We start from the raw sequence: 21,360 nt of genomic DNA on the forward strand, positions 1-21,360 counted from the left end.
TATTAAAAAATAGTCTTTTGGCGATTCTTACGGATAGTGTTGCTCCTTTCTTCTTGGTATATCGGTTGTGGAGGGTTCATCAACCTCGGTTATGTCGACTAATTCCTCCGCATCTTCAACTAACTTATCTTTTTCACATTTTTAGTTTGAAGCTTGATTAATGATGGGGCTACAGATCTTTACCCTGATTATATTATTTGGAAGAGGACATATCTGTAAATGTATATAAGTGAAAATGGTGTATTTGTTATTTTCTCTTTTGTCTTGAATAGTATTGTAATTGTACATCACTCTTCTATAAATACAATACCAATGCCCTACATTTAGGGCATCCTGATTCTCTCAATTACATGGTATCAGAGCCGCCAATCCCAAAGAAAATTCTTTTGGGTCCTTGTGCCTCTTGTCTTCATCTTTCTCTTCTTCTTCTTCTTCTTCATTTTTCTTCTATCTAACCTTTTTTTTTCAATGGCTGCTTCCTCTAATCCTCTCTCTTCTCCTACTCTCATTTCTTCTCCTTCTTCATCTCCAACTACCTCTGTTCCTACCCTTCCATCTCTCACAAACTTTGCCAATCTGGTATCTATTCGTCTTGATAATACAAATTATCTTCTCTGGAAGAGCCAGTTACTTCCTATCCTTCATTCTCAGGATCTTTTCAAGTTTATCAATCACACATTTCCACCTCCACCTGAGTTTTTGACAACCTCCTCTGATAACTCTTCCTCCTCTGTCCCAAATCCAGACTATATCTACTGGTATCGAGTAGATCAAATGTTGTTGTCTTGGTTAAATGCCACTCTCACTGAGCCTATTCTTGCTCAAGTTCTAGGTCTCACTTCCTCTCAGGCTGTCTGGGAATCACTCGAAAGAACCTTCTCTTCTTTTAACTCTGCTAGATTACTCAATCTTAAACTTCAGCTTCAGACTTCTAAGAAGGGCTCACTCTCCATTTCTGAATATCTTCTTCGTCTCAAAAGCTTAACAGACTCTCTAGCTGCCATTGGACACACAGTGTCTGATGATGAACTTGTTCTCATCATCCTTTCTGGACTTGGACCAGATTATGAAAGCTTTGTCACCTCTATTACTACTCGATCACTTCCTCCCACTTACTCTGAGCTTCACTCTCAGCTCCTCACTCATGAGTTTCGTCAACAACTCCTTCAAACTCAATCCTCTCCCCCAACTGCTCTGTTTTCACAAGCTCAACCTTCTCGAAACTCTACTTTTGTTCACAGAGGCCCTCGAGGTCGTCATTATGGTCGTGGTGGAGGTAGATCTTCAGCTCGAGGTTCTTACTCGACTCGAGCTAGTAACTATCAAGAAAACTCATCCTCTGTTTTAGGAAAACCACCTAATCAACCTCAGATTATATGTCAATATTGTGGAAAAGTAGGGCACACTGCTCGTCGTTGTTACCAACTCACTCGACCAAATGAACTTGCTCAATCCTTTGCTGCTCTTGGTATTGATTCAATGTCACCTGATCCTCACTGGTATTTGGATTCTGGGGCTACTTCTCACATTGCCTCTGATACTGCTTCCATTGTCTCTCGATCAAATGCATCTGTTCCTGATCAAGTCATTGTTGGAAATGGCAACTCTGCTTCAGTCTCGGGTGTTGGTAACTGTCGCTTAAACTCCTCTTTCATCTTAAAAATGTTTTAATAGTACCTTCTTTCCAAAAGAATTTAATCTCTATTTCTCATCTCCTACGAGATTTTGATTATGTTGTTCTTTTCCATCGAAATGGATTCTTTGTCCAGGATCTTCCAACAGGGAGGAAGCTACTCGCAGGCACGATTAAGGATGGTCTTTTTCGGCTATCCTCTCCACCTGCTCCTCCTACTTCAATATCACTCTTCTCTCAATCAATGTCATCTGGCATTCGAGCTTCACCTGATGTCTGGCACAGTCGCCTAGCTTATGTTCACCTGCAGAATTTAAATTACCTAATTAAGCATGATGTATTACCTTTATCTACCAATGTAATGAACAAATCTAAATGCATCATTTGCTTATCTTCTAAACACCATCTTCTTCCTTTTAAGTCTGTTACTCATCATTCCAATCAACTAAATGAGATTATTCACACTGATGTGTGGGGGCCTTCACCCATCTCCTATGTTTCTGGCTATCGATATGTATTACTCTTTATTGATGATTTCACAAGATATACATGGATTTATTTCATGAAACAAAAATCAGAGGTTAACTCTATTTTTCAAACATTCAAAGCTTTAGTTGAAAAACAATTTTCTAAACCTATCAAAATTCTACAGTCAGATGGAAGGGGTGAATACATAAGCTCGGAGTTATCTAATTTCTTAAAGATTCATGGCATTGTTCACAGAAAATCCTGCCCACACACTCCCCAACAAAATGGAGTGGCTGAGCGTAAAATTCGCCATCTTGTCGAACATCCCTCTGTCTTCTTCATCAGGCCTCTGTTCCAAAACAGTACTGGCCTGAAGCATTTCAAGCCGCAACCTTCACCATTAATCGATTACCTTCTTCTACTCTTCATGGTCAGACCCCCTTTTTCAAATTATTCAATCAAAATCCAGATTATACCATATTTCGAATCTTTGGGTGTCGATGTTTCCCACTTCTCACTCCCTATCGGACAAATAAACTTGATAACAAAACCACACCATGTGTGTTTCTTAGTTACAGTTCTGATTATAAGGGGTATAGATGCCTTGATGAGAAATCAAATAGGGTTTACATTTCTCGAAATGTTATTTTTGACGAAGCTTCATTTCCATTCAACCATTCTTCTCAATTGTCTTCTTCTTCACCAAACCCTAACCCTAATTTTTCCCCCATTTTACTAGAAAGGACGGTGGAAAATCCACCTCAACCACCCACTACTAGACCACCTGTTTCTTTTGACCACTTTCCAGACACGCTGTCCCCTTCTCGCTCCTCTTCATCTCACCGTCCATTTCAAATTGACATGGTACAATCTCGAATGCCAGCACGATTGAGCGTTTCCACCACTCTGCCAACTCATTCCGTACCTGCACAGCTGTCTCAAGGATCAGCTACTGTGGTCCCACCACCTAACGAGTTGTTCTCTAACCCACCTTTATCCCGTATCTCTGAATGTCCTTCGTCCCCAAATGTTCCTTCTACTGAAACCCTAATTGCTCCAATTCCTTCTTCTATGACCTCTCAATCTGTCCCTTCTATTCATCCAATGATCACAAGAAGTCGAGATGACACAAGGAAACCAAAGATTTTTCTAACCACTAATGATTTTACTGAGTCTTTGCAGGAACCCCAATCTTTTTCTCAAGCCTCTAAGCATTCTCACTGGTGCACGGCAATGGAAGAGGAACTTCACGCTCTTAAGAAAAATAATACATGGTCGCTAGTCCCTCATCAATCCAATATGAATCTTGTGGATAATAAGTGGATCTATCGAATTAAACAACGACCCGATGGTTCAATTCTTCGCTACAAGGCTCGATTGGTTGCTCGTGGCTACACTCAGCAACAAGGAATTGATTATGCAGAAATGTTTAGTCCAGTGGTCCGACCTGAGACAATAAGAACAATTCTCTCTTTAGCTGTTAGTAAGAACTGGTCAATTAGACAATTGGACGTCAAGAATGCTTTTCTAAATGGGGATCTTCAGGAATCAGTGTTCATGGTGCAACCAAAGGGTTTTATTGATCCAAACTATCCAGATCATGTATGCAAGCTCAATAAGGCAATATATGGCCTTAAACAAGCCCCTAGGTCTTGGCACCAGCGGTTTAGTGACTGTCTTCTACATCTCAAGTTTCGCCAGTCCATTGCTGATCCATCCATGTTCTATCTCCAAACATCTAACAGCTTAATTATACTTTTGTTATACATCGATGACATTATTGTAACAGGTTCTTCCTTCTCTGATCTTCAAGGATTCATCTCAACCCTCAAATCAAGTTTTGACATGACAGACATGGGTGACCTCAGCTACTTTTTGGGTATGGAAGCTTTCAGGGATTCAACCTCTCTAGCTCTCACACAAAGAAAATATACATTAGATTTATTGCATCGCTTTGGTCTTCTTGAATCCAAACCAGTGCACACACCAGTAATCAATGGCACAAAACTTTCAAAGTCGGATGAAGTTCCTTTATCAGATCCTCAAATCTTTCGAAGTCTAGTAGGGGCATTACAGTACCTCACCCTCACAAGACCTGATATAACTTATAGTGTTAATCAGGATTCAAAATTTATGCATACTCCTACTACAACTCACTTGATTGCAGCCAAAAGAATACTTCATTACCTCTAAGGTACATTATCGAATGGTCTCTGTTTTCATCAAGCCTCAAAACTACAAATAATTGGCTACTCAAACGCAGATTGGGCAGGCTCGCCAGATGATAGAAGATCAACTACAGGTTCATGTGTGTTTCTAGGACCAAATCTCATTCTTTGGAGTTCAAAAACTCAACCAACAGTTGCTAGATCATCAACTGAGGCAGAGTACAGAGCAGTGGCATATACAAGTGCTGAAATTTGATGGTTACAAAACTTGCTAACTGAATTGGGTATTACTTCATCTTCTCCTCCAATTGTTTACTGTGATAATATAAGTGCGACGTATCTAACTGTGAATCCAATTCTTCATTCAAGAACTAAACATGCTGCCATAGATATCCACTTCGTTAGAGAACAGGTTAAAGCTGATAAGCTTAAGGTTCACTTTCTTCCAGAGGATTCTCAAATTGCAGACATATTCACTAAAGGAGTTTCATCTTCTCGATTCAATAATCTCAAATTCAAGCTCTCACTAGTTGATTCCCGTTCGGCTTGAGGGGGGTGTAAATGTATATAAGTGAAAATGGTGTATTTGTTATTTTCTCTTTTGTCTTGGATAGTATTGTAATTGTACATCACTCTTCCTTCTATAAATACAATACCAATGCCCTACATTTAGGGCATCCTGATTCTCTCAATTACAATATCAACAATTTACTCTATTTTCTATAGTTCATTAGCTAAGGAAGCTATGTCAGAAATTTTGGGTCTTATTCGTGTGGTAGACGTATGGAATCAACTATTATATACTTGTGCTAGCGCTAGCATCAATCGTTCTTTTCACTTCAATTTGTTCTGCTATTGGCAATGCCCCTCGTAGAAAAACACTAGAAGGGTCTTGGTGCATCCTATGAAGCACTAACTGGCTCCATCTTGTCAGGGCTGCGGCTTCTGCAGGTTCAAGATGTACAACAAATTGTTAAATCCCAAGAGATACTACTCTCCTAGAAGACTGTTGCTCCCATATAAGGAGATCAACCAGAATAAGCTTGATCTCCTTCAAATCAGATCTGGCTAAAGAGAAAATTAATGACATCGAAGTTACTTTTCATACACGAACCGTCGTGTGTTAGATGATCTGTTAGTGTCAGAAGGTACGCACTCATCATATATTATCCTCCGAATAACCATACACACGTAGCTAGCATCAAGACTAATGGCTTATCTCCACACCATCTCAACCATGCTCTGCCACAACATCCATACCTATATAAGCATATCAAGTTTACCCTAAAATCTAGACTTAGAATTTTGAATTATTTCCTTAAACAAGAAAAAACACCCCACTGACTTGAGCGTCAGAGTGGCTTCTTTGTTTTTTGCAAGGTTTTTTCATGTAAACTCAGTCAGAAACATAAAGGAGGGTTCATCATCTGGTCGGAGATTTTGATCTTCAGGAATATATCAAAGAAAAATGCTTTCTGACATCGTTACAAGGCATGCGCCATAGATCACAGAAAAGAAATAAGAAACAAGATAATAATCTTATACAAGAGACCCAAAACAGGATCAGAAACAAATGAGGAAGAAGAGCAGAAACATATTGGCGGTATGAAGTGGTTCATATTTACCCCATCAAACAAATCCAGTCATATAAAACAAATACAAACATTCGATCAACCGCAAATCTAGAGAGAAAAAGTTAAGCAAAAACACAACAACAGGAATCTAGAACTGATCAAACTACATAAGTCTTTGAACTTTAATCAAAATCTACAGAGAAAAATATAAAACCAAAAAACATGTCAAACATAAACTGCAGAGCCGTGGCTGAGAATTCGAGGGTCCGGGGCCAAACTTTACCAGAGGCCCTCTTGTATGATAACAAAAAGTAAAAAAAATACTTCATATACCAATAAATTAGAGTTTAAAATTATTCAATAATATAAATATTAAATTGATGACAAAACTAAACTTGTCGTATGAGGTCTCTAAATTATCGCTTCAATTATTTTATTTTCTACGTTTCATTGTCAAACATATTGTGAATTAAATTTGTTAAATCGAAGTTTATTTGAGATAGTTTTCATTTCAAATAAGAACTATAGCAAATTATAAGCCCCTAGAAATTTGATTTGTACTAGTTAAGAACAAGTTAATAGTTAAAAAAGATGAGGGTTGTGAAGGTCAAACTCGCGACCTGTGAATCAACTGTCAAACACACCACCATTGAGCCATATGCTTTGTTTGTTCTATTCTTTGAATTAGTTGGTTAAAACTACAAACATACTATTGAAGTTGAAATGGGCCCATTTGAGGTGGGGGGCCAGGGCATATTCCCTGCCCCCTCCCCCCCTCAAACACGGCTCTGATAAACTGTCGAACCATCACAAAATCAAACCCGTTAGAAACAAACATAAACAAAAGATTTTTGAAAACAAATCATGAAAGAAACCCCTAAATTACAAACTACTATAGTTTCCCGTTAGACAAAGTAAGAAACAAAGACTAATCAAAACGATGATGCATTTTTAGTTTTCGATTCACATGATTTAATATTCATTTCGATTTGTAGTAGTTTCCTGATTAGATGTAGTTCACCTCTAGCAAAAAAAATGGAGAAGTATACTGGTCGAGAAAGAAAGATAGATTCGACTGTAAAAAAAAAATGAAGATCAAACTCTAAATTTAGTCATTTATTGTAACGCCCCAAACCCTAGCAGTTTATTGATATTGTCTCTGCTTTAACCACCTCACACATGTACGCGATTTTGTTTGGGATTTTGTTCTTGGCGAAGGCACCACGAGCTCACCCAAAAAGGCTTGGTATGGGCAACGGCACACGATTCCATCAGAGTACGCAACGACACTGCGGACCCCCCACAATGATATTGTCCTCACTTTAGCCACCACCCGCAGTGGTATGAGGTTTTGTTTCCCACAGGAGGCCTCAATACTTACTAAGTTTGAGTTTTGAAAACTTGGTAAGGTTTTGTTAGTTGATTTATTGTTACTATTGAGCTTCATGTTCGATGTTATTTGTCTCTTTGATGAATATATTGTTTATGCTCACTGTTCTGCGGAGAAATGCTTTACGTTTAGGTTTTCATGACGGCGACGTGAAAATCTGGATTTAGGGCGTTACGAAGTTGTATCAGAGTCGAGGGCAGTTCTTCGCCGAGGTGGGGATGAATTGTAATAGTCTCACATTGCTCGCAAGAGTGTTCAGAGACTGGGCTATAGGTGTACGCTCAAGCTTAGTAAGTACGGAAGGCTTTTGAGTGGGCTCGTGGGCCTTCGCCAAGAGCAAAACCTCATACCTGTGTGAGGCGGTCAAAGCGGGGACAATATCGATAATTGCTAGAGCTTTGAGCTTTACATTTATATAAAGGAAGAGTAGTTTAGGTATTAAAATAAAGTGAACTTCACTGTTTTTTTTTTTAAGAATCAACTACGATCTATGTTAGTCGTTATAAGGCATTGATACACTATTAAGATGTGATAAACACTATAACCGCCTAATTTAAACCATTAATGAAAGAGGTCTAAAACCCGACAACATGAAAGAGGCCTGAAGCCCGACAAATTTATTACATTATTACTAAATTTATTGCCTAAATTACATAAGATAAATCTTGATGACAAACTACTTCCACACTGAGACTGGATCCCACGACCTCATGGGCTTAAGAGGGGTTGTACAACCACTACACAAAAAGTAAACTTCACTTGTTGTGGGTGCACAAACTTTCTTGCTTAAATTGTCATTAACTCAAATTACTTTGGCTTAAACTATTTTGATAATATTATTTTGGTCTCGACAGAAACATTGATGTTTTAGTATTTTTTTTTGCTTTAAGACAAAATTATTTGGACCCTAATGAGCCAATTTTTAAATTGAAAAATAATTTGTCTAGGCCATGCCATTTTTATTGGTGGGATGGTAGGTCGAGTGAACCTTTCCTTGGGAGGAAGAAACGTAGATAATGATGTCAATGACACACTGCTTCTTCATCTCTATCCTCTTTCCGTCTAATTTTGGGCCATCGCCCCAATAATAAATAGAGACTTAACATGGCTCTTTCCTCTCCTTCATTTGCAATTTCCTTCTTTTGTTCTTCTACTTCCTCAATCTTCACTAAGCTTCGACCATTTCCTCTATCCCAATTCTCTCTTTCCCATTTTTCTTCTTCTACTCTTCATCTCTCTTCTCGTCCAAGGGTGAGAATGGCACATACCCTCACTCGGGCCACTCTTGGCCTCACTAAACCTGCAACTATCGATTTCCCCAAGGTCTCTCTCTCTCTCTCTCTTCTCTGTCTTCATCTGCTACTACCCTTTTCTTTGTTATCTATGAATCTGTTTCTCTTTTATGTTAAGATATATATATATATATATATGCGTGTTCCAAAGTCAGTTCATATGTCTGGGTACCCTTTAAAATTTCATCTTTCAAAGCTTTTCTGATAGATTCAGGTTCCGAACAAATATTTGATCACAAATGAGTATTAGGGTTGATGTTTATTTTGAAACGGAAAATGGGTTTTGTGTTTTCTTCTGATCGGGATTATGTAATGAACGTTACCTGTTTGTAAAAATGCAAATGTGATATTTTTGGCATTGGGTTTGCTAATATTTGATTCTTATTCTGCATTAATATGTGTATATTTCATTCTCTTGTTGTTGTGATATTTTGTTTCTTTGATATTCTTCTGAAGAAGACTGCTGTGTGTTTATAAAAATGCAAATTTCAATTGTAGATTGCATTTTCGGCGAAAGAGATAGATTTGGGGGAATGGAAAGGAGACATACTTGCAGTGGGTGTGACAGAGAAAGACATGACTAAGGATGAAAACTCGAAATTTGAGAACCCAGTTTTGAGAAAACTAGATACCCAATTGGGTGGGCTTTTGGCTGAAGCATCCTCTGAAGAGGATTTCACTGGCAAGGTTGGGCAATCAACTGTGCTCAGACTTCCTGGTTTGGGTTCAAAGAGAATTGGTTTAATAGGTCTTGGGAAATTTACCTCTTCTTCTGTAAGTGCTTACAAAACCCTTGGTGAGACTGTTGCAGCAGCGGCAAAGTCTTCTCAAGCAAGTAATGTTGCTATTACACTTGCGTCTTCTGAGGGTTTGTCGAAGGTTAATGCTGCTTCGGCAATAGCATCTGGTAGTTTGTTTTGTATACAGCTTTTTTATCTTTCTTCCTCGTTCTGTTTTTTAATGTTTCTGAATGATTTGGTTCGGGTGTTCTTTTTTTTTGTATAGGCGCTGTATTGGGTACTTATGATGATAATAGGTTTAAGTCAGAATCAAAGAAGCCGTTGCTCAAATCGGTCGATATTCTTGGTCTTGGCACTGGACCTGAACTTGATAAGAAGCTGAAATATTTGGGCGATGTTTGCTCTGGGGTTCTTTTTGGGAAAGAGCTTGTGAATGCACCAGCTAATGTGTTAACTCCTGGTTCGTAACATTTTCCTTGTTTATTTGATCATATCACTTGTTCCTAAAAGATAATGTACGTCAACCGATCTGCATGCCCTGTAGCTTATTAACATGAATCATGCATGCCATTCCCTTGGTTTACACCATTTAATGCTTAAATCAACTGCCTTTATGGATAAAAATAATTTCACATTTGTCGCCTTCTCTCTGCTGATAATTATTTGTACTGATGTAATTTAGTTTTGATTTTTTCACTCTTTGCAATACAGGTGTTCTGGCCGAAGAAGCGTCAAAAGTTGCTTCGGAGCACAGTGATGTTCTTACTGCAACGATTTTGAATGTTGAACAATGCAAAGAATTGAAAATGGGTTCATATTTGGCTGTTGCAGCCGCTTCCGAAAATCCCCCTCATTTCATCCATTTATGTTACAAACCTCCTACTGGAACTGTCAAAACCAAACTTGCCCTGGTTGGGAAGGGATTAACATTTGACAGGTATTTCATTTTAATGGCATCGAACAGAGTTTTACGAAATAAGCAATGCAATGGTAGAGGGTGTCTTTTATTTTCCAGCTGTTTCAATATGTTATTAAACTCTGGATCTGCAAGTATTTCTGTTTAAACTGTACATAACATTCGTTGGAAAGCTTGAAATAACACATGCAGTGACACTTTGTTTCTTTCGATGATTGCAACTTTAATGAGGCTCATAAGATGCGCATCAAGGCATACAACTCGAGGCACAATATAGGTGTACCGCCTCTTTACCACCTGTTTCAATACTATAACTATATTAAAATATAGGATATTGAAGCTACGCCTCGAGGCACCGCCTCACATTGTCAAAGAAAACCACATAGAAGCGAAAAAACACTTTTAAAAACATTATAATCTTTGGTTGTGGTTCCCTTTGGCTTAGAAAGTTAGAATATGTTATTTGTGAAAGGTAGTGGTCGGTTTAGTTTTCTCCATGTCACACGGAATGCTAATTGAACTGCTAGCAGTACGTTTACCAGACCCCTGGGACCTACAGTGCTCATTATCTGGCACTCTAAGGGTATACCTCCCTGGTTTGCTATGTATGGTCAAGGGACAGTTTCTCTTTTCTCGACACAAAATCTACTTTTTATCATGTATGTAATAATACACGTGCACTAAACAATTCCATCTTAAGATAATTTAAAATCTTAAACATTTTAACTATTTAACTAACATTGTTGTTAACTACTCAACTAATGCAACATACATATATATATATATTTATATTTATATTACCATTAAATTTGGCCAAGTAAAGGCTTAATATATTGCTAAGCGAGATATAGAGTGTGCTGGTTGGATTGCAAAGTACCCAAACAGGGATGGAATCCTGTACATTCCTGTGTAACCAAGTTTTTAATTTATTTTTTTATCTGCCAGTGGTGGCTACAACATCAAGACTGGACCAGGCTGTTCAATTGAACTAATGAAAGTAGATATGGGAGGTTCTGCTGCGGTTTTGGGTGCAGCGAAAGCAATTGGTCAAATCAAACCTCTAGGAGTTGAGGTATGAGTTTTTTCTTCTTAAGGAAATGGATATGAACTACCTGTAGGTGTAAATCCGGACTTCTCGGGGTGTTGATAAATCATATTCTAACATAGCCGGATTGTACGCTTCCAGGTTCACTTCATTGTTGCAGCTTGTGAGAACATGATAAGTGGCACGGGAATGAGACCGGGGGACATTGTCACTGCTTCCAATGGAAAGACAATTGAGGTAAAACTTTCTCAAAAGAATTAATTGAACAACATTTATGGTTACAACTGTACTACTGTAGTAACTCTTCTGTGTCATATTATACGAACTGCAGTAACTATTAGATGCCATCTTTAACTTTATCCATCATTTAAAAGATAACAGATGATAAGAAGAAACGAAGTTTTTTTCCTTCTGGTAGTTAAATGTTGTCAGTATAGCTATAGCTTGTACCCTTTTCTTCTTTTGAGGTCCATAAGATGGGTCATCCCCCTTTAAAAAAAAGACGGGTCATTCCCTTGTACTGTTATTAACATTAGTTTGATGTAGAAAACATTGTATTTGGAGCTTAAGGTTTATTTATTTTAGGAACTTGAGGTGCTGATCTAGTTATAACGGCGAAAGCTTTAAAGGTTCATATTTTGGGCAACTCATTTTGTTTTTGGCAGTATGCCTGGGAGATCAACCCAGGAGATTGAACTACCAAACATCAAAAGCTGCTTCATTGGACAATTATTTATACTTATATGGCATTGTTGACATATTTGTTACTATTTTATTTTGATGAATCTTTCATCTCTGGTGGATATTGGAGCTTTACAATTCACATCTATATGCGCCTTTTGCTCTTTTTTAGGTCAACAACACTGATGCTGAAGGCAGACTTACACTAGCAGATGCTTTAGTATATGCCTGCAACCAAGGTGTAGATAAGGTATGGCTAGAGAAATCAATTCCTTGCTATCTATAGATAACTAGAGAATCATTCTGTAAGATAGATTGCAATATTTTGATTAGATTCCTAGGGCTTACGAGGAACAGTGGCAAGACCGCAAGAAGATGAGATTACATGAGTTACTTTGTTAGTCATTTCTTAGGGCTTTGGAGAAAGAATAGAAATAAGAGGCAAGATAAATGGCTAATGTAAAAGATATATCACATTAATTTTGAGGCTTTTTGAGAAACATTGGCAAGGGAGAGAAGATTAATGACTTGTGTTCGCTTTTTTGCATGTCATGTAACCATTTGAGCAGATAGTTTTCCTTCGTACGTAATTTTGTGAAACCCTCAAAATTTGGAAGGATCGTAACTATTAAAGTTGAATTTGTTGTTTGAGAACAGCCACTTCTTGTTTTATTAGCATTTGTTTCATGTTTTAGAACTATGGGTCTGTAAGATGATAATATGAAAGCCCATAATATAAAAAAAAATTGGTTGGGTCAGCCGTGAGAGGAAAGAGGTGGGAGATCACATTATGGCTACTTGATATACGTTATTCATAAGAAAATTTTCAATTTATATGAGAAGATAAATAATATATCAGTATGCATGTGGTTAAGATATGTTTTCTGGAAATAATATAAAATTGTTGCGTTTCACAAATTAGTAGCTCTGTCCTCAGTCTCCCGAGTCCCGACTTTAGTGTTATGCTTCTTTAAAGTAAGTGTGGAAGTTAGAATTGATAATATTGATATAAAACTTATGAGCTTCTCCCTTTCATTGTGACCTTGTTCTTACTTGTTTTGGGTATAGATTGATTCGCCTTTGACATCTTTGATTGTTCTAAAACCTGTTTTCCGCAGATTGTTGATCTGGCCACCTTAACTGGGGCATGCATAGTTGCCCTTGGACCATCGATTGCAGGTACATTTCATTTTTTGTTCTTGGAGCTCTTTTATTCTACATTAATTCTGTCATTAGTTTTTCTGAAAAAATAGCAATAGTGTTGCCAAGTTGAATTGTTGATGATGTAACACTCAATGTCATAAAAAACTGTTTTATTAGGAGTATACACTCCGAATGATGATCTAGCGGAGGAGGTGTTTGCTGCTTCAGAGATCTCCGGGGAGAAGTTTTGGAGAATGCCTTTGGAGGAAAGCTATTGGGAGTCAATGAAATCAGGGGTTGCCGATATGGTTAACACTGGAGGCCGTCAAGGTGGCTCAATCACTGCAGCCCTATTCTTGAAACAGGTTTAATTTCATCTTGATCCTCTTTGTTTTATGTTTCTGTAGCAAAACCCCGCTGTTCCATTAGCAGTTGTGACATTTTTGAAAAGGGTTACAAATGGACTGTGAAGATAAATCTGTGGATCAATTTATTTAACTAATAACCATCTTACCCGAAAACATGAAAAGAGAAATTTTGTTTCATTATTACGATAAGAATAACGACCAAATCGTGAGATTCTAATACATCTCATTTTGCAGTATGTGGATGAAAAGGTTCAATGGATGCATATAGACATGGCAGGACCAGTGTGGAATGAGAAGAAACGTGCAGCAACAGGATTTGGTGTCTCGACTCTAGTGGAATGGGTTGTCAAGAACTCTTCTTAGTCTACGTAGGAAAAGTTTGGAAGTTCGAATTGAAATCCCTTTCACGAATAAGATTGGACACCTTGAAATGAAAAATGAAAAGTGATGGATGGTGGTTTTTGGTTTTTCTCTAATAAAAAAGTCTCAAATTTCTGGTTCTTGGTTGTAGAATTGCAGTGCTTAAAAATGGAACTCATAGTAAGGAGATAAAAATGTTATTTTTATAGGGGCACTGAAAGCAAAGCAACTGGCTAAAATGCTATTAGCAGGCGCCCAAAAAACAGTTTATAGGTGCCAAAAATTAACCAAGCACCTACCTAACCTTGGCCTTAATTGAAGAGAAAAATGAGGTTCTTGAGAGATTCTCTCATTGGAGAACAAATTCTTAGGCAGGTGTGTTACAATTTCCCCTTTTTGTGAGAACACACCTAAAATACCTACCAGACGGCCAAAAACCCTTTTGGTTTGAGCGGCAAGAAGTTTAGTCTTCCACTTTAGAGGTCAGGGGTTCGAGGCACGTGACAACTCAAAAAATAAACCTACCACATAGAGGGCCATTTTTAAAGGTGTAGTCAATTTAACACTAGATGGGATGTCTCTCAGGGATTTCCATTCATTTAATCCGAGTGTTCTACTTGTCGAACGTTCTAGTTTAAAGTAAAGAATTTTTTTAATCCAACTGCTAATAAATGAGACATTGATGTGTCAAACCTAATATCGACAGATGATTAAGTGGAGTAAGAGTAAGAGCTACATTTTAAATGTCATATAATAAGCCATTTAATATCAAAGAATCTTTGTTCTAATATTGCTTAGTCCTATGTGCATACAAAAATTGGTTACATGATAAGTTTTTTTTTGTTGAAAGGAGAGTTTGATGTTGAATTTCAATCATACGAAAATTGGTTACAAGAAACAAAGTCTTTTTGTTGAAAGTAATATTAAGAATTATATTCGAAAAAACCCAGTATCCCACTTCGATATTCAAAATTTGTAGATATTCCCAACTCGAACCCAAACTTGACTATGACCAAAAGGAAGGACTCTCACAAACAGCTGGGATCAATCCATCTTAAGGTCATTTTAGCTTACAAGGAGTCAAAAACTTTTCTCTTCTCTATTAGAAATTTAGGAGGAGTGTGGTGGGAGTCCATGAATTTAGATCTAAAGTGAGTAGAAAATATGTTTACTGGCGTATATTTAGAATTAGTAGTCCTTGTCGTACTTTATCCACTGAACTCAAAACAATTCATCAAAACAAAGTGAAAGAGGGAAAAAAAAAAGTGTTTTATTCATAATAGAGTACTAGTATATTTTTGCTGGATCAATCAACCATTATTATGGAAAAAAAGAGAAGCTTTTGAAAAAAAATGAGTATTTCTCTTACTGTATTGACCTTCAATCTTCATGAAGAAGATCAACCAGAAGAAAATAACCCAAATTCATGGGAGAAAAGAAGAGATTTATGTATTAGTGTCATTACAAGCTATTCCCCAATCATTCTTTGTACACAACAAGGTGATTTTGAATTACAATCAATCGTTCTAGTTTCTCTTTAAAAATTGTGGGTTGGTTTCAAATTTGTGATCTGGGGTTTTCTCTAAATTTGTTTTGGATGATTGGGTTTCTTGTATTTTTAGGGTTGAAGTCACAGTTGGAGTTTCTTCAGGAGGGATTACCAGGTATTTTTTCTACTTTGATCTTACCAACTATTTGACCTGATCTTTTATACTTTTGACTGAACAAAATTTCTCAATGATTCTGATACTAGAAGGAATTTGGGAGGCTTCTTTGTCTTGTAAACTATTAACAAAATTGAATTGATTTGAATTGATGTTTCAAAATTTGATACTCTTTACTTTTCTAGCTTCTCAATTTACAAGCTGGTGGTGTAAGTAAACATTAATTATCAGAATCTATAAACCCTTGTCTTTCTAGGTAGTAGGAAACTTGTAATTTGAATGCAAATTTTCCAACTTTATGTTTGTAGTTACATTTAGTGATGAGCAACGTGATACCGATAGATGGATGACGATGTGGATAATTAAAGCTTGATTTATGGGGATCAAACTCTGATTAGAATTGAGCATTTTCAATATTGCATTACTGATTTAGCCCATGCATAATAAGAGAATCCAGCCATTTTAAGATGCCAATTAAGGTGGGGGATCAGATGTTAGACTGATCTATGGCATGAAATTTAAGGAGGTTTGGGGTTTAAAATATTGTGTTCGCGGTCCAGGATTTACGAACTGGCGAATTTGGTTTCAAGACCAATATCTGAAGCCCGCATTTCAACATGAAAATTCCCACACGGTTATCTTTTCTGTTGTAATAATTATTCTTATCTTGTAGTTAGTACTAACTATTAATAGATTTTATCCACTGTTACCATACTGGAAGTCCTTCGGTTCTTAGATTTTACACATCCTATACAATTCGACTACTTCCAGAATATGATTTCTGAAGATTACTTACTTGTTCAACTGTAAGTACGGGATTCAGTACTTATTTCTATTTCGAATCGATACTTGGTTTTCTAGTTATCGGTCATGCCTTATGCTTATTTATTACGCATAAACCTTGTAATACCTTATGTTAGACAATGGAACTACAGCAAGCCTCGTGTCAATTAAGAACCTACACTCGTTTCTATATTTTCTTTCTGTTGGGCACCAATAACACTATTATCTATTATCTGCATTGTTTCCATTCCCCAACTGTTCTTGCACGTCTACATAAGAAGATGATTTGTTGCAGTGATAATGAAATCAAGAGAACAATTACAAAGCTTGGGGTAACCCAATGAGTCAGTAATGAGAATAACGAAATATATAATAAGAACATGTGCTAGTACTATTAAGTGATCTGCCTCCACCAACTGTAATTAAAGTATCTCACTTCCGACGGAACCTATTGCATTTCCTGTCAAATGCAAATTGGCTCTAGTAACACTCTTACAGCCTGTTGCTCTCTAGGATTGGAGCTTTGTCAAAACTGATGCTTGTCTCATGTTTTGGGAGTGTTTGTGGTATCAGCATACTTAGTAGTTGGGCTCGGGATTGTCCAATCCACCCGGGTAACTCAGGGACCGGGTTGAGGGGGTAGCCTGCGGCCATCCATGCCGAACCCAGTGGTTAGTTATCATGTATGAAGTTATGAATTACTAGGGATTTTAATTTGAGTTGGGTGCCTATCATTGATCCTGCGTAAAAATCATATGATAGTAGTCTCAATACTCTTCTAAAAATCTGTCAAAAAAATACACTTCTAAATTTCTTGTTCTAGTGTTTCCTTAAACTCTCATTCTTCTTCTTAAAAAAGGTCGTATCATGATTTTCAGTAGTACAAGAGTAGTGTTTGCGGTATGGTGCTCGAGCAAAACTGTAATTTCTTCTTGTGAAGGCACCTTGTTAAGTTTGTGGTCATCCAACTCGAAACCAATTGGCAATGAGTGGAGAGGACCTAGACATTATATGCGTGGTTGCTAGATACCCCATCTCCCATGTGGGACTATTCTCACACACCTACCTATGAAGAATCAACTCCGGGATGCACTTTTGTCTCATTATGGGTAAAATGGAATAGTTTAACAATGACGTAGTTCACCACTTCACCTTATGCCCTCTCCATGTTTTCTTGAATGCCTCCACCACGCGCAGATAGATTTTGACCTTCGTGGCTGCGCAAAAAATCCTATATGGTGCTTATAAAGTGAAATTGTAACCAATGCTGCTTTGGTGGGGTATGGGTCTAGCATTTAAGTCAGTCGACTTGTTTGCTTTAAGGATCCTCCAGCAGTTACCATGAGTGGGCATTTGCTACAACGTCCTTCTGTATTAAATGGATGTTGATAAGGAGTCGTTCAAGGTGTGATTAGATATGTTTCAAGTAGTTGCTGAACTTCCAAAGCTCTTTCTGGACAATTTCTTGTGGCACTACTTTCTTTAGTAGATATTTTTTTATCTTCAAGTAGATATGTTCTTAATCAGTGTTATTTCAACTATATATATGTTACCTAATCATATTTGCTTGCAATTGCGTATTGATCCGTATTTTTATTGTAAGTTAATATGTTAACCTATATTATTGAAAGGACTAACTTTAGGGTTGGGTTATTTATACTAACAAGGTTATGACCAATTCGGGATATCGAGAAAAGGATCTCAAGACACTACTGATGAACATTGCACCATCTTTTATGACAAGGAAAAGGTAAAGGCTTCCTTTATTTTTTATTATCTTTTCATCTCTTGAAGGTTTTTTAAAACCTTTATGATTAGAGAATTCATATGGTTCAATGGTTGTTTTCTTCTCTAAGCTTTTCTTGGATTTATTGCAGGTGGAGCTTATAGAAGGTGGAACATTTTGGTTATCCGAGTCACCCTCGGTTCCGGGAAGCATATCTTGGGGGGCAGCAGTTCCATGTATTGCTACATGGGCGATATCCTTTTTTCTCTTACTACCCTGTGTGGGTGTGTCATATTATAATGTAACTATAATTGTGTTATCTACAAAATATCTACCTCTTGTGAAACCACCTTGTACCAGTTCGGAAGCACTTTATCTCAGCTAAACTCTTCTGTAATAATATCATATTGTGAAACCCACTTCAATTGGCTAGTAACACGAGTATCTATCCACTGTAGGGACCAAGGAATAAAACTTCCCGAAATTTAACGTTTCCTAAATTTAGATTAGGTGCACGAAATCACACTTACAACTATTCCTGCATAGTTTCCACCGACATGATGGAAGTTTCGACCAAAATTGTTGGAAATCTGAAATTTCTACGGACATGATGGAAATCTCCACTGACAGAGTGAAAATCTAGCAAAAAATCCTGAGAAACTAAAACTAAAAACATATTTATTCCATCATCTTTTTCATCTCCATTTCTCATGTAGATATCTCGTGATTTTTATGTTATGTTCTGAAATATTTGAATGATTTACCCTCTCACTTAACTGCCCAAATTGATTTTAGCTTTGTAATACCCCTGATATAATTGTGTAATCAACGATGCCTTCTCAAACTTACAAAGTTTGTTAACTATTGTCAGTAAAAATGTTATCTTTTGAATGATATTTTCAAGAAGTTACTCAATTTACTCCCGGACGTAACTGTGTAAATTTTAATACCCCTCAAACTAATAGATTTTGTTAATCTGTTATATACATCATTTTTATGCTTCAATAATCTTGTTATATACAATTGCATCGTATTTCTATCATTTCCACACTAACCGAAATATTTCTACAAAATTTTCAATTTCGGGACTGGCCGAAATTTCTACCGAAACCGAAACTTTATTCCTTGGTAGGGACTAGGTTGAATCTTTATGTTTCAGAATTTTTTTTTATATTGTTCACTTCCTTGACATGATCTTTACACATTTCAACTGAAAGGGGTTGAGCAACCAGGCTTTTCATTCCAGATAGTAAATACCAACATGGATGAGGTTAGTCCTCATGCTCGTAGACGAAGTGCTTTGCTTACATGGCAGCACATAGCTTCCTTACCTCCTACATTGCCAGTTGTTTACTGTGGAGGATTCAACACTCAGAAGGAATCCACAACAGGTCGGTTTCTACTTGGGAGATCAAGGTAATCACCCTGATAACTATAGTATCCAGTTAGCTCTGTACGAGGAACTTCTCGGATTTTTCGCTTTTTATTCATGTACGTTTAGAATATTTCAGTATTTGTAGCACTACGAAGGGCAAACATTAGTGTATTTTTAAATTAAATTGTAATACTAATGGGAACTTCAAGTAACAACTTGAACTGAATGGATCAGATTGATAAGATCTAGACCTACTTCTGTTTGGACACTACTGGATTGAAAGACTCAATAACAATGAAGAAGCTAAGGGGAGAATCTAATATATATTGCAATTTTTGTATAACAGTTATCTACGTTAATTGCGATTTGATTCAAATATCCTTATGAGTTTTTATTTTGAGCTGGTTCTTAGCCAGTTTGAATCTACTTCATGATTCTATCTGCAGAGAGCACGGGGTCATTGGAGATATGAGGGATGCATGGCCTAACGCTCGAGTGAGGAAAAATGCTTCGTTGATACATACGTACCATGGATTTAAAGGTATTGTCTTTTTCTTGCATTGGGGATATGAATGCGACTGCACACGTAAATCATTTCAATTCAGATTTCAGATTATGAAAAAACAATTACAAATTAAGCATATTGAAGTTATATTATGCTGCAGGTGACAAGCAAGGAGCGCGCGAATTCCTGAAGTTGGTGTTTAGAGCTCTTTGCCTTTGTTGGGACCGTCAAACTCAAGATCTACACATAGATTGGGTTCTTTACAGAGGCAGGTCACTAATTCCGGTGTCGTCCGAGGTAGTTAATGATCACATTGATGGAGTTTATCCATCCTCTCATTATCCGGTATTTGCCGAGTTTATGCTCCCCCGCTCAGTTAGGTTACTTGAACCACCGGCAGCACCACCACCTGTCGAACCACCACCGCCTGTTGAACCACTAACATATGAAGGTTAATTGTTTTTATCGCCAGTTTGTGTTAACTTGGGAAACGACTATTTGTTTTCATTTATTCTTTTATACCATTTTGCTATGTACTATGTTTGTAAAATGATACTATAGAACATATAGATTGGTTTATTGGTGTTGTGGTAAAAGGTGATTCATTCAAACAATCTTCTAGGCTTATCGAAATATTAATTTCAGTTTGTAACATTCTGTTCATATTTTTTGTACAATAATCTTCTTCAACCTTTTTTTTCCTTTAAAATGCTCGGCTTTGAGTTCCAGGTGTTTTATTTTTAATTCTATTAGATGAACTTGTTTTTGTAGAGAAGAGTAAGATTCTAATTGGGGTTTTACCAAATAGGTCAATAGTAATGAAAATAAGTAAAAAAACATTTTCTTGAGATGTCAGGTTTTTATGAAATTTATATATTTAAAAAGAATTTTCCAATTCTTTTTAACAAGATTTACTCTCAATATCTTTTCTTCAAAATTATTTTCTGATTTTTTTATCGAAAGTGGGTCTTGTTAAAAAGATAATGAAAAATCCTTTCCAAATGTATGTTTTGTACTTTTCTACTCATTTTCAATATTGTTTTGACCTTTTTAGTTATTGCCCCTTGATTGAAAGAGTAGTTGTTAGTTTAATTGAAAAATATTGCTTTTTCTCCGTTATAACATCATCATCAAAATCTTGAGACATAATAAATATATTATAAAATCTATATAATAAAACAGAAGGTTAAGACGATGACTGGGACAAACATCATTTTTTAATAAGAGATATTGTCTGGAAGCCCTTCTCAAAAGTTAAAATATAGTCCTTCGTAGAAATAAAGTTACCTATTTAAAAAACAACAATCCTTTCCTTCTTAGAAATAAAATAACTAATTTAAGAAATAAAGAAACAAAATAAATTTCAAGGGTAAAAAAAAGAAATTGAAATCTCTCTCTCTCTCTCTCAATAGAATAATAACTAATTTAAGAGAAAAGTAATACAAAAAAGTAATAAGAATCTCACTCTCTCTCTCTCTCTCAATAAAATATGACAATAAATTTCGTAACATTTGATTGATACAAGTGTT

At 36.7% G+C, this 21,360-nt stretch overlaps 2 protein-coding genes across 2 annotated transcripts; both read left to right on the plus strand.

The window, feature by feature from the left end:
• Positions 1-7,984: 7,984 nt before the first annotated feature.
• LOC147539538 (leucine aminopeptidase 1-like) lies at positions 7,985-13,918 on the plus strand. The gene is made up of 10 exons (XM_086639270.1): positions 7,985-8,556; positions 9,024-9,432; positions 9,531-9,725; positions 9,977-10,202; positions 11,127-11,253; positions 11,368-11,463; positions 12,080-12,157; positions 13,026-13,086; positions 13,228-13,415; positions 13,653-13,918. Exons 1-10 carry the CDS (start codon positions 8,338-8,340, stop codon positions 13,779-13,781), a joined length of 1,728 nt encoding a protein of 575 aa, XP_086495396.1. The 5' UTR covers positions 7,985-8,337; the 3' UTR covers positions 13,782-13,918.
• A 773-nt stretch (positions 13,919-14,691) lies between these two features.
• LOC147539539 (DNAse I-like superfamily protein) lies at positions 14,692-20,483 on the plus strand. Its single transcript, XM_086639621.1, has 7 exons — positions 14,692-15,278; positions 15,401-15,442; positions 17,893-17,975; positions 18,103-18,204; positions 19,153-19,367; positions 19,773-19,867; positions 19,992-20,483. Exons 1-7 carry the CDS (start codon positions 15,131-15,133, stop codon positions 20,285-20,287), a joined length of 981 nt encoding a protein of 326 aa, XP_086495747.1. The 5' UTR covers positions 14,692-15,130; the 3' UTR covers positions 20,288-20,483.
• The last annotated feature ends 877 nt before the right edge of the window (positions 20,484-21,360 follow it).

This window comes from Eschscholzia californica, unplaced genomic scaffold (assembly GCF_041429995.1).
Source record: "Eschscholzia californica isolate CP2 unplaced genomic scaffold, dmEscCali1.0.p SCAF_5, whole genome shotgun sequence".
NCBI classification, from domain to species: Eukaryota; Viridiplantae; Streptophyta; class Magnoliopsida; order Ranunculales; family Papaveraceae; genus Eschscholzia; species Eschscholzia californica.

Bases quoted from the DNA above. Each gene is read 5' to 3' on its own strand.
- LOC147539538 (XM_086639270.1), top strand. From the start codon at position 8,338: ATGGCTCTTTCCTCTCCTTCATTTGCAATTTCCTTCTTTTGTTCTTCT. The intron at 8,557-9,023 runs GTCTCTCTCTCT...TTTCAATTGTAG, and splicing joins CAACTATCGATTTCCCCAAG to ATTGCATTTTCGGCGAAAGA. The intron at 9,726-9,976 runs GTTCGTAACATT...TTTGCAATACAG, and splicing joins AGCTAATGTGTTAACTCCTG to GTGTTCTGGCCGAAGAAGCG.
- LOC147539539 (XM_086639621.1), top strand. From the start codon at position 15,131: ATGAGTATTTCTCTTACTGTATTGACCTTCAATCTTCATGAAGAAGAT. The intron at 18,205-19,152 runs ATATCCTTTTTT...CATGATCTTTAC, and splicing joins CATGTATTGCTACATGGGCG to ACATTTCAACTGAAAGGGGT. The intron at 19,868-19,991 runs GTATTGTCTTTT...ATTATGCTGCAG, and splicing joins TACGTACCATGGATTTAAAG to GTGACAAGCAAGGAGCGCGC.